The sequence below is a fragment of the Rissa tridactyla genome, chromosome 12 (genome assembly GCF_028500815.1).
Source record: "Rissa tridactyla isolate bRisTri1 chromosome 12, bRisTri1.patW.cur.20221130, whole genome shotgun sequence".
Taxonomy (NCBI): Eukaryota; Metazoa; Chordata; class Aves; order Charadriiformes; family Laridae; genus Rissa; species Rissa tridactyla.
The window spans coordinates 6,180,914-6,193,514 of record NC_071477.1 but is presented as its reverse complement, the minus strand read 5'-3'; the positions used below and the strand labels follow the sequence as shown (position 1 = coordinate 6,193,514).

General features: G+C 53.0%; 1 protein-coding gene across 3 annotated transcripts in view; it reads left to right on the top strand.

The window, feature by feature from the left end:
* CDH22 (cadherin 22) overlaps positions 1-12,601 on the top strand; it is a 105,001-nt gene that overhangs the window by 37,591 nt on the left and 54,809 nt on the right. For all 3 annotated transcript variants that reach the window (XM_054218850.1, XM_054218851.1, XM_054218849.1), the window contains exon 4: positions 6,267-6,386. In XM_054218850.1, the coding sequence (XP_054074825.1) occupies positions 6,267-6,386 (120 nt within the window). The remainder of the gene's footprint in view (positions 1-6,266; positions 6,387-12,601) is intronic.

Genomic DNA, 12,601 nt, shown 5'->3' with positions numbered 1-12,601 from the left:
GAAGAAGTCAGTGTTTTCTACACACAGAGCGCAGACCTGAGGCTGGCACTGAGCTCCTGCGCTTGGAGGAAGCACATCCAAAATGGCAGTTTTACCTGGGCTCCCTTGGCATGCAAAAGCAGGCTTCAACTGGCTCGTCTCCGGAAACTTCATCTGCTCGGGGGGCTGCTGGGGCATCAGAACTAGCTCAGCTGCCGAGGACCGTTTTGCGGACAGCGGGGCACGGAGCCGTGGGGTGCGGCTGTCGGGGGGCAGGTTTGACCTGATGCTGGGTGAGGCTGGTAGGGAAGGCAGCCGGAGTCGAGCGGGGCAGGGGGCTCTCCCTGCTCAGCCCCCAGCCTGGGCTAGCCAAGGACTGGTGTGTCTGCAGGATGGGGCCTGAGCTGCAAACCCCCTGCTGTCCTGTCACCTCAAGGAGAAGCTGTGGGCTAAGAGCTTGCAGATGCTCTGTGCTGGCATCTGCCTGGGTACCCCAGTGCAGATCACTCCCAAATTTGAGTCGAGCAGGGTTTAGTACCAAAGGAAGAGACCTGGAGCTGCAGAAGAAGGTAGGATGGGACCCAGCCAAGTGCCTGGGAACTGCAGGAGCTTCACCTTGTAACAGGAGATGCTAAAATTAGCTGTGTCTTGGGCTCCCTTCCTGAGCTCCCTGGGGTCTGCCGAACAGCTGTCTGCCGCACACGGGCACGAGCCCAAACCCAGCACTCGCTGCCTTCTGCGAGACAGCTCTGCGGGTGGCACAGAGCGGGTGTTGCCACCCAGAGCTGGCTTCTGTGCTGTTTGGGGAGCATGAAGAGCCTGGCATGAGGGACACGCTAGGAAATGTGCATCCTTTCATCAGAACATCGCTTCTCCTTTGCTGCATCTTGCTCTCCTTATTTCTCTGTGTAGCACCAAATCAAGATTAGAGATGATTTGGCTGTACAGACAGGAACTTGGGGTCAAGCCCTGACTCTAGCACAAAGCTGGCTGAATGCAGAAGTGATTATTGTGAAGAGAAATGGTTTAATCTCCACGCTGGAAGCAGAGAAAAATACTTTGTTTAACATGCAGCCAGAACACTTGCAGGCAGTCTGATTTTTTTTTTTTTATTTTCCCCTGATAAGAAAGTGCTTAAAACACTTGTATGCATCTGGAAGCTGCTGGGGCTTGCCCTGCTGCTTGGTCCTCAGTGGGGCTGCACCTTCACACTGCGCTGTTGGTCATGGTGCAAGCTCTGAGCCCTCTGCCCTGCACATCTGAGCATCTGCTACATCCCCTCTGCATGTGCTAAGCCCCTCCGGGAACGTGTTCCCCCTTGATTTAATGCTTTGGTTTGCTCCCCGAGACACCACGTTTATCTGCTTGGTGCCAGGGGCTGGGGTGCCTTCTGGCCAGACACCCCAAAGGATGTTTCCGTAGTTGTATGTCTGAGCGATTCCACCACAGCCAGGTTAGCTCCCTCGGGCTCGTCCCGGGGGACATGGGGGCTCTGCAGTGAATCTCCTCTGGGTCGGATTTGGCTTCCTACCAAGTAAGGATGTTCCTGAGATTGCAAGGAAGTCACTTCTGCTCCAGTAACTTTTAAGCTCCGCTGGTTTATTTACTTCCCTGATGTCCTGCCTGCTTGCTTCTGGGGTGCATCAGCCACCGCGTGTCTTGGGGCAAGAGAAAAGCTGTAAATTGCATCACTTATAAAAATCTCAGCTGCCCACGGCAGCCAGGTCCCTGCGATGGGAGTGCTGCACCCTGGCATCGGGCCAGGGCCTGTGGCTTTGCATGACAAAGCACTCCTTTTGGGGTCCTTTATATTCTGCAGGGCTGAGGGGACCATGTGCTGCCCCGGAGCTGACCGCGTCTGCACAGAAAGATGCTCTAAGCACGGGGAGAGGGTTGTCCTTTGGGCTCAGCCCCAGCTGGAGGTGAGATTGCAGCCCCAGAGCTGGTCTGGAGAGCGGCTGGAGGCTCCTGCCTGCACCAGAGAAGGGGTGAAGGCTGCCATGAGGAGGGACAGTCAAATTTAACAAGTGTTGGCTTTTCCTGCTGTTTGCCTCTCTGCAGGCCTGGATCCTGGCTGCACTTCTGTCCCTGGGGAAGTGACAGGTCCCGTCGGCTTGCTTGTGGATTCAGTGCAGGGCCTCTTTACTCTTGGATGTGTTTGGAGTTTGCCTGTCGACATTTATTTTAGCTAAACGTGTTTGGAGTGAGTGGCATAGTAAGTGGTCTGGAGCCATTATCCTTCTGCGCGCAGACGGATGGCACCTCCCCAGATGGCTGAAACTGGCCGCAGAGGCTCTGGGTCCCGCAGCGAAGGTGGTGATGGATGCTAGGACAGGTCTGTGTTAGTATTTCAAAGGTGCTGCACAGAACCCGGGACCTGCGGAGCCCCATCCATGCCAGCCAGGGCTCAAGGACCGCTCTGCCTGGCAGGGTGCTGTGCCGGGGCAGCTGGGCGAAGATGCTCATGGCTGCAGCGGAGAAACGGCTCCTTCATCCCACCAGCTCCCAGGGGGCACCGTCAGGCACCCTTCGGTGCTGGCAGCCCCTCTCTGCGCTGCTGATCCCAGCTGGGCGCAGCAGAGGTGGGATTAATCTCCCTGCCCTGCGGAGTCAAGGGCTGGCTGACGTCCCTGGCACGTCTCCAGGTCGGCTCAGGGTGTGGAACGGGGACAGCCCAGGCAGGGCCTGTGGAGCCGGGGGATGGCTGGTGGCCAGGGTCTGTGTCCCCTCCTGCGGCGCCGGTGCGGGCTGCGTGGGAGGATTGCTCTGGAAGTCAGAGTCTTGGCCCCACTTCCCTCTGGGGGAAACAGAGTTTGTTTGATCCGCTGTGCCAGATCGCACCTCTGCAGCAGAAGAGCAGGAGATGGACTCTGACTCATTAATTCTTATGTAAAATTGTTGGTTTCCTCCAGTTGTCGGGTGAGCTAGCCAGGGAAGAAACAAGGTCTTTATCTCGTTTTGCATGTCTAATTATCACTCTGGATATGAGTTGAGGCTTCCTGGTTATAGGAGGTGGGTTATACCGTACGTAATGGATATTTAGATGTTATTTATTGCATCTTTTATGGCTAAGGCACATGCCAGAAAACTAAATAAAAGTCGTACTTGCTGTGGGCAGTGCTGTGCTTGGAGAGCAGGGAGTAATATCAGAGCTGGGGTTGGAGGCAGCATTCCTAGGCTTGTCTCTGCAGGAAGGAGAGGATCAGGCTAAACCGGAATTCCAGATGTTTGTCCTTCATATTGAAGGAGAGTGGGAGGGAAGGGTGGAAAAGGGATAAGTGTGGGGGTTAAGAGAGGCTGCTGGAAAGTTGGACTCCTAGATATCCTATGAGTGACCTTGAGCAGGCTGCATTGCATCTTCACAGACTAGAAGTTAAGGCACAAAGCGGGGTTCATGTTCCCTACCTGCCTGTTGTTGCTTGTCTCTTAATGAGATGCCATGAGAGCAGGTGGGGAAGGATGGAGCCTTCATCACCTTCAGGATCACTGGCTTTCAGCATCATCCAGCTGCCTCTGAGCTGAAGGTGCCTTGCTGCAATGCTCCTCATGCTGCTTGGTTTCCCCTTGCACTGGAGTGGAAAGGGCTGGTCCCAAACACGGGGCTCACGCCTGGGACCCGGCAGCCTGGATCTGCTGCCCCGCAGCTCCAGCTTGGAAGCACCCAAGAGCCCGAGGCAGCCCCGTGGCCAGGAGCCTTCTGTGCTGGCACTGGAAAACTGAGAGCAGCAACATGCTTGGCTTGTCCAGAGCATGGCTTAAAATGGAGAACCAAAATGCACCTCTGGATGGGCACGGATCCTGCCTTCCCGTTGGACTCTGGCACTGATGCAGTTTTGCAGTAAATAATGGTAAATTATTATTCAGGTAAATACTGGAACACAACGAATATAGCTCTTTGTCTGGTAGGGATGGATTAAGAGGTGAATTATACAATTGAGTGAGTGTATCTGGAGAGAAGCAGCATGAGATGCAAACTTTTAGTGGCTACCCCTCCTCTTTTAATGATCGTTGGGCTGGGTGACAGCGCTGAGATGGCTGGGATAGAGAGGGTTGTGGCATGGTCCTTGGGGCACTTGCTCCATCTGCATGCATGCAGTCATGACGCAGGCTGTACCGCATACAGGGCAAGTGCAGGCAAATAACTCTGGGCCTGCATACGTGTGGGTGAGTTTTGGATCTCCTCACCCTTTGCCTCTGGGGGGCCTGGGCAAGAGCAAGTGGTTCTTGGCGTGGGGGTGATCTGCCTTGGCTCATACCTGCTGAAAGAGTTGTGTGATGGCAGGCAGGGGGAGGAGGAGGAGGCAAGACAGACCCTTTCAAGGAAATGCAGCAATAGTATTTCTTGAACAGTTGTTTGCAAGGCAGGGAGCTAGTGTTGCTGCGGTGTAATCTGGACGTGCCTGGCAGGGATGCGCCATAACTTCACCGGAGACAGCAAAGCATAAATATGTCGACTCAAAGTAGCCTGCTGCTGAAGACGGATGAGGGGGATTCTCATGTTATCAGCAGAGCTGCAGCTCTGAGAAGATGCCAGGGAGAATGAAAAGCAACCATGGTAACTGCTCATTTTCTTCTAGTGAACACCCTTTCCAGGAGATCAGACGTGAACTGGGCTAGGGGGGAGCGTGTGCATCCCAGCTGCTCGCAGCAGCATTGCTATCTCCACTGTCTCGGCTCCTGCCCAAGTCCAGGCTGGGCTGGCGCAGAAGCTGCCTGGATTGCCTGCAAACTGTGGGCTTGTGGTCTCCTGACAAGGGAAGAGGAGGACATCAGGGCCTGGAGCTCCTCATCCTCCATCTGGATGGTTCCAGCTCCATTTCTGCCCGCTGTGTCATGGGAGCAGAGGCTGTCTCTGACTTTGTGCGTACCTCTGGTGTTTGGGAATGTAATGGGTCTAGACTCAGATGCTGATGACTAGTAGTAAGCCTGGCTCTGGGTTATTCATGACATGGGTCTAGCCAAGATCATCCTGTGAGATTGTCTTTGCAGCGTATGGATGGATGCTCTGCAGAACAGAAGGGTTCCTGGACCAGAGTGTGGTACCTCTGGTCCTCAGCTGGTGGCACAGCAGCCCTAAGAGGTGCATAAGGCAGAGCGGAGCTGCTGGACGTAGCAGCGTGAGCTGTGAAATGCTCTCTCCTGGCCCCTTCAGTTTGGGCTGGTCTTGTGCCCTGGAGTCACCTCTGAAGCAAAACCTGCCTTTTAACTGCAATCTTTGCTGGGGGATCTTCTCCGTTATAAATTTCCAGCTCCTCTGCCAGCCTTGTCGGCTCTTAGCCCTGGTAGTATCTTGCAGCAGGGAGTTTCCCAGTTGGTTTGATCTTTCCTATGAGCAGCTCAGGGCTCTTCTGCCTGTCCTGCACCTCATCCCACCAGAGAGGTGACTGGTGTCAGTGCTTGACCTGCAGGGCAGGGATGCTCTAAGTCTGGTGCTGGAGGTGGAACTGGGTAGCCTGTCCTCGCAGGTCTTTGGCCACACTGTCTCCTTTCTCAGAGGCGTCTGTAGGTAGGATTAGGTTTCCCCTCCTTCCTCCCTTCTGTTGTCTCTGTAGATCTCAACCCCTTTGCTCTCGGGCCCGTTCTCATGTCCTGGGTCCTGCTTTTGTCAAATTGAACATGATGTCAAATTAAAGCCATCACAGGGACAGTTGGAGTGAAGCACCCAGTTTAATGAGGCAGCGTTGAAAATCAATAACTTAATTGCAGACATTTGATGGACTTTTATCCAATTTATAGTCCTCCTGCCCTGCTACGTGTAGAGCATGAGGACGTGGTGCTGCGTCTGGCTCTGGGCAAGCAAAAAGCCTTTTCTCTTCCATGGCTGTCGTGCCTTTGCAGGTCTGTCTGCTGCATTGTGGGTCAGACCCTGGCTGGAGGTGACTGTGTGGTGGTGGTGATGGGAAAAGGGGCAGCTGTGGCAGTGACATCTCATCCCCAGCTCCTTCCCAGACGCTCCAGCAGAAGACTGCTGGGAGAAAAGCTCCCAGCTGTTCAGACCAGTGATGTCCTGGAGAGCAGCTCCTGCCTACACAGCAGCCCCGAGGTGGCCCAAGGCCTGATCCTTCCTGCTGCTCTGCAGGACAAAATTTGCAGCAGGATCTGGAGTCCTGGCTCTCAGGACTTTGTGGGGAGGCAATGCTGCATTTGCACCCTACTCTTTTCATTTCCATCAGCATGTGCGAGTGATCAGCGTTGGCCCCTGTTCTGCCAGCCCCCGGCCCTGAGGTTTGTGTTGCTCTTCTCGCCTCCTCCCTGACTTTTTGTTTTCCTCCTTGTCCCTGCTGCAGGCACCTCTGTGATGCAGGTGATGGCGTCTGATGCTGATGACCCCACGTACGGGAGCAGTGCCCGGGTAGTCTACAGCGTGCTGGAGGGCGAGCAGCACTTCACTGTGGACAGTAAAACAGGTGAGCAGCACCCAGCTGGGCTGGGACCCTCTCTGTGGGACATCAGGGGACCAGGTCGTGGCTGCGCGTCCTGCATCTGTCTGGTGCTGGGGTCCCCGTGCCACGGGCGTTGCTGGGTGTTGGAGAGGAGGATGCTGCCCGGCTCCCTGCAGTGCTCGCAGCACCGTGGAGCAAGACCTGCAGCTGCCAGCCCAGCGTGCCCTGCCCGTGCCTGCACCGGCCACAGCTCCTCTGTGCGCTCTGTGCCCAGCGCACGAGTGCGCCCGCAGGCACGTCAAATCTCAGTGTGAAAGGTTTAAGCACTACCAGAGGGGCCTTACCAAAGGCTGCATTGTTATCACCGGGGCTTTGATTAAAGGTAACACTTTAAATTAAGGATCGGTTTATAAATGTTCTATTAATATTTAATGAAAGAACAGTAGAAGCTGCTCCATTCCTTAATAACTTATAATAGACCCTGTTGTAAAATGCCTCTGTAATAAATCCCTAGCAGATGATGCTCTGACATACTGGTTAGAGTAGACCATAACCAGGAGATGTTGGGGTATATATTCTCCTTGCCTCCCAGGAGTGTGACTCTCATTACCCTTAATGGGAGCCTTGCAAGCTTTCTAAGGAAGGAAGACACTCAAATGCTAATAAGAGGTATTTAAGGCACAAAGCATGCAGTAAAGTACCCACAGCGTAATGAAAAATTGTCAAAGGACAAGCGCGCTGGGTAGCTGCGGCTCTCCTTGGAAAGCTGGACAGCAAAGTCCCCACCACCACCACCCCGCTGCTGAACCGCAGTGACACAGGCTGAGACCAGCCCCGGGCTGAAGTGCCCAGTCTCTGTCACACTCACTTTCTAAGGCTGTTTTTACGCAAGTCTGAGTAGATATTTGTTCGGAGGCTCTGGCATAAGGAGAGTGTAAGGAGTGCCTGAGCCTCAGCAGCTACCTAAAACCATGTCCCTCCTGAGAACCGGTCTGGTGTGCATGGGCAAGCCAGTCACAGCCCCGACTGTGCCACCAGCCCTGGGTACCATTGGAGGAAAGCTCAAATTTGGTAGCTCCCAAGCACACCTGACGGCAGAGCTGTGGTACGTGGTGGAAAATGCTGTTGTGGGGAGAGTGCACAAGAAGCAGGTTGGGGCTGTGCCCACTCCTGGCCCAGGAGCTGCTGCATCAGGGCTCTCTTCTCTCACAGATTTGCTGTGTTTTATTGGGAGGAGGGAGATGAGGGGGAAGATGGATGAACAACGGGCTAAATACTGAAAAATCAGGTGCGTGTGAGATCCTGTTAATCTGAGTCAGCTTTGTGGGAGTGGAAGCCTGGCTGCTGGAATGAAGAGGGACCACTGGGAGCAAAATGCACAAGCCAGGACACGCAGAGGCTCAGCTTCCTGCAACAACATTAATGCTCTGTATTAAGGCATAAACTAAAATGTGCCCTGTGGGACTGTGGTGAGAATTAATGTCACTCTGGGAATCCAAGCTTCTTGATTCCTTGACTTTTTGTGTTTTAATTCTCAAGCTGGTTGTTTCATACGCTACGGTGCTGGGGGGGGGGGGTTGATTTACTGTTCTACTTGTTTGTGATTCATAAAAGCAAAACTGCTGACAGTCTGCAGAAGAATCCTCAGGCCCCTCTTGAGCATGTCTGTTTCCAGAATATCTGCCCGCTCACTCAAGCAGGTGCCGGGGCTGACTCTTCGGTGATGTCTGAGCTGGGAATGGTCTTTTGTAGCTGCCTTGCCTGGACTTCAGGAATGCGATGTGCAGCTCTGCCCCGTCGGCCGCTTCAGACGCAGTCACAGCCTGTCCTGCACCCCCTGTGGCCTCGTGCCTGGCGTGAGCTGCGTGTCCCTGTCCCTGCATGCCCGGACGCGTGGCTGGGGGCAGCAGGTGCAGGACTGGCAGTGCTGAGGGGGGGATGGCCTGTCTCTTTGGTATCTGCCAGGAGCCAACGCATCCGCCCAAGCAAATCCCACCCCACTCCCACTCTGAACTTGGATAGGTTTCTCATGCTCCGCATGGGAATCTTAGTCTGACTGCCTTGGGTGGCCCAGCTTCTGCCCTGAGCATAAGATTTAATTATCCATAGCAGCAGCATAACTCTCAGAGCCACCATTGTTATTAATGGCCATAAAAAGAACCATAAAACCCTGGCATGATACATTTCTTATAATATATGGTAATGAAGAACAATTTGTTTTCCCTTTTTGGTTTTGACCTCCTCCTTCACCTTTTCTTGCAGGTCCATACACGCACGTGCTCCCTTGCACACTACCGAAGCCCGTGACTCCTCCCAGCGCGGGTTCTCTCTTCCCTACCTTTACAACCAGCTCTTTTGGCACTGTCCTTCATAGTATAGGTGCCGCATGTACAAGTGTGCTTTGCACACTTGTTTTCTCTCTGTTCTTGGATGTTGCTAGCTGTAGTATTCAGCTGGGATTTTGGATTCAATGGACCCTTCAGAGGCAGACCCAAACCGTCTGTATGCCATGCTATGCCAAGTCTTACCACTCAATACGACCTGAATTCCCAGTGTCTCAGACGTATTTTTGGAGGGGGACAAGCAACTAAATGGCCCCACTGGAACAGTGGGAGCTGCAGCGCGGCATTTGCTGTTGTCCACAAAGTTATTGGAGAATTACTCCTGTTCCCACAATGTTGAATGATGGTGAAGAAAAAGCACAGCTGATGCATATGAGCTCTTCTTTCTTTCGTATATACCAGCCACTATCTCTTGCTTTGAGAGCTAAGTTTCAGAGACTGAAACTGTCTGTTGGTTTGTGTTGTGTACCTCAAATGAGGTCCCAGAACTTACCCCGCACATGTGGAAGGTTTAGGCCGGCTTTTTTTGGTGTATGAGTTGGGGAGCTTTGTATACACAGACTTTGGAGGTGTGATTCTCTGCCAGCTATGATAATATCCCCTAGGCTCCTTGCAAGAACCTGCAGGCAATAGTCATATTTAGGCTTTGTGCTGCCTTCCTCCTTTGTTCTCTGTTGCAGACAGGGTGCAGCTGACCTTTGGCTGCTCTTTGTAAGGGGCGAGCTGTGTGGCACCGCGTCGCGGCTGCCCTGCTCCTGCCGGAGGAGGCTGTGCTTCCAGGGTGGTCAGCACCTACATGTGCTCTGCTGCTTCCGTTGGGAAACAGCCGCTTCTGCCGTCGGGGTGAGCAAGCTTCAGTCTGACTGCGAGAGCCCCTCTGCCCCTGCAGCAGGGGCTGGCTGGTGGCTGTGGGGGCCACCAGCCCCAGCTTTGCCCAACCAGGACATGGGTCAGGAGGTTTAGTGCTAGTTCCTATTCTAGCTCTAGGAGGGGAGAGGAGGAAGCTCATCCTCACCAAGATCCTTCTAACTTACCCTTTTCAAATGCTGAGATGAGCACGGCGAGTATGTGACTCCCAGTGCATTTGCATGAGAGGGGAATTCAGTGTGCATTTAAATTCGCAGGCCAAATTTTCATGTTGCTTTTTATCATCCTGCGCTCCCTGCACCTTCGCAGATAACTCACCTTTATGGGGCGAAGCTGTTCTTCAGCGGGCAGCTGTGCCTGCCTGTTCATGTCCGTTCCCGTGTTCTTTGCAATGCCCTTTCTTATCTCTGGCCAGCATGGCCGGAGGCTCGCTGCTGCCTACGATCCCTGCCCGCAGCCTCAAGAGGAAAACCTGAAAATACTCGACACCCAGAAGGGAAAGGGAAGCATAACCTGGTGTCCGCAGCTCCAGCAGTCTTGTGCATCCCTCTGCAGGGATATTGACTGCTACGGAACAATCACAGCAGGTAACATCGTAGGCCTCATGATATCTGGTGCTTCCCTAAAAGCCCAGCTGGTCAGTTCGGGAGAGCGCAAAAGGAATCCTGAGAAACCTTTTTACTGAAAGGAAGAGGTTGTTCTTAAAGTCTGTCATTCTGCTGTATGCAGGGAAAAGGCAGAAGGATTCAGAAGGCTAATTGAAATGCAGTCTGGCATTTATGATTACTTTAGAAGTCAGGAGCTGTTTTGAGCTCATCTCCTGGTTTGGAGACGTAGCTGGTGAGGGCTTAGGTGTCCTTGTGCCAGGGAGAAAGAAATACTGACCTGCTGTGCCAGGGAGAGCAGGACAAGAAATACTGGCCTGCTGGGATGAAGTTGGTGGTTATTTGTGTGCAGTCATTAGTTGTTTCATCCTTACCTGTCAGCCTTGCCCTGTTTGCAGCTCGACCACAGCCCTAGTCCCGGGGTAGCAGGGGTAGACTGGGAGAGGAGTTGTTGCTGGGAACGTGCTGCGTGCTGAATCGGGCTGTTGAACTGTTGGATCTGTGTGATGCGGTGGTGGGAGGCAGAACATGTTTCTCCGCAGCTCTTGCCAGTTTGTTAAAAATGCTCCTCAGTGCCTGGGAACGCGGATATCCGTGTGTGCTTGTTCTTGTGTGTGCGTGGGTTTATGCAGGTCTGTGCCCCGTCCCAGAAGCTCTTCGCCAGAGCTGTGTACAGGGACGAGGGACTCTGAGCATGGGTGATGAGAGTCTGCAGAGAAGCCGCGCTTATTTAAGGTGATTGCTCTTATTAGGAAGACTGAATATCAACAGTCCTTTTCAGACACTGGTGCAGGAACTTTGGTTGGTCTGGGGCCCAATTGCATGTTTGGTCATCTTGAGGAAATTAGGGTATATCTACTAGCGTGCAGTGGGAATTAATATTAAATGCTGAGGGATTTAGCTGCTAAAAGAAGGGACAAAGGAAGGGTAAGCGTGCTGGCCCATCTGTCGGAGCTCACTGCCTACCTCCAGGGCACTGCTGCCTCTGCGCTGGCGTGGGCAAGGCTGATTCCAGCCAGGAGCGAGCCCCTGCTGGATGCTCCTCTCTGAGCAGTGGCAGCAGCTCTGTCTCTGCGGGTGCTGCCCTGGGATCATGCTGGTTTGAAAAGGACTTGGCCACCCGCTATGAAAGGTACCATGTTAAAAATCTGTTGGCTGCAGCATCCCTCAGCCACAATAGTTGTGTGACTGCATCCTTCTAATTAACTTGAGCTTGGTTATGCTGATGCAACCATAATGTTTCCTTTTCTGGATCTCAGGTCTGTACCTTATTTGCTGAAGAGCAGTGAACCTCCTGAACCCTGTGCCTAGCACCTTGCTCAGCTTCTGCCTCCCAAATTGTCCTGAGCTGAAGGACAGGAAGGGGGGCTGTGCATGTAGGAGAGATGAAGTGCTGGTTCCTGGGGCTAAGACCCCACCTGCAGCGGGCTGACCTCCCCTGGGATGTGTGACTCAAGCAGCACTTGTGTCTTGGCAGATATATTGGTATTTCTATGACCCTGCAGGCAGGTGTGGGCACAGGTAAGGAATCTGCAGTCTAGTTGGCAGATGCCTTGCCACCCCTGGGCTGAGGCGAGATCTATTTGCTTTAACTGACCAAGCTGCTGGAAAGGAGTGAATCTGTTTTATCCAGCTAAATAGAAGGGGATAGAGAAGACGGATCCAGACTCTTTTCAGGTGTGCACAGTAAAAAGACACAAATGGGAGAAAAAGAAAACTTGTTGCCATGAAGGTGGCATTTCCATCCTTGGAGGTACTCAAAATCTGAGTGGACGTGGCCCTGAGTAATCTCATTTGCCTTTGAAGACTGCTGGCTTTGAGCTCTAGTTGGACCAGGGACCTGCTGAGGATACATCCATGTACATAACTCCACGACTTGCTGGCTTTGCACTTTGTGGCAGGGAGCGAGTTGCTCCTGACTCCCCTCAGCTGGAAGGTGCCTTTTCCAGAGGGTCTCTGAGGACGTGGATATTGAGCTAGAAGTACCTAAGAGCAGAGCAAAGCCCGTAATGATGGGGTTCCTGGAAGGCAGTTACCTGTTGAATGCTTTGTCCTGCTTTCCTTTTATCGCCCAAAGAGTGTCTGCTGTTTGAGCAGATTTGATGATATTTATGTGATGCTGTAAGTGTCCCCTTGCCTGGTAATTATACTGATTAATCTGGATCATGCTGGAAAGCCACATGTGCCTTGTACCAGAGGGTATGCCACCATGCGTCTGCATTATTCAACTATAACAGATGCTGACAAGAACTCAGGAGATGAGTCTGAGCTGGAGGTGGTTCTTGCTTTGTTAGCAGTGTCTGGGAAGGACAAAGTTTGGCACTTTTACTGGCTGGAAAGATCAACCTTGGGAGATGATAGTGAGGATTTTTCCATGTTCTACATGCAGCAGCAGAGATCTCTGCACCCTGAGAACAGCCCTGCC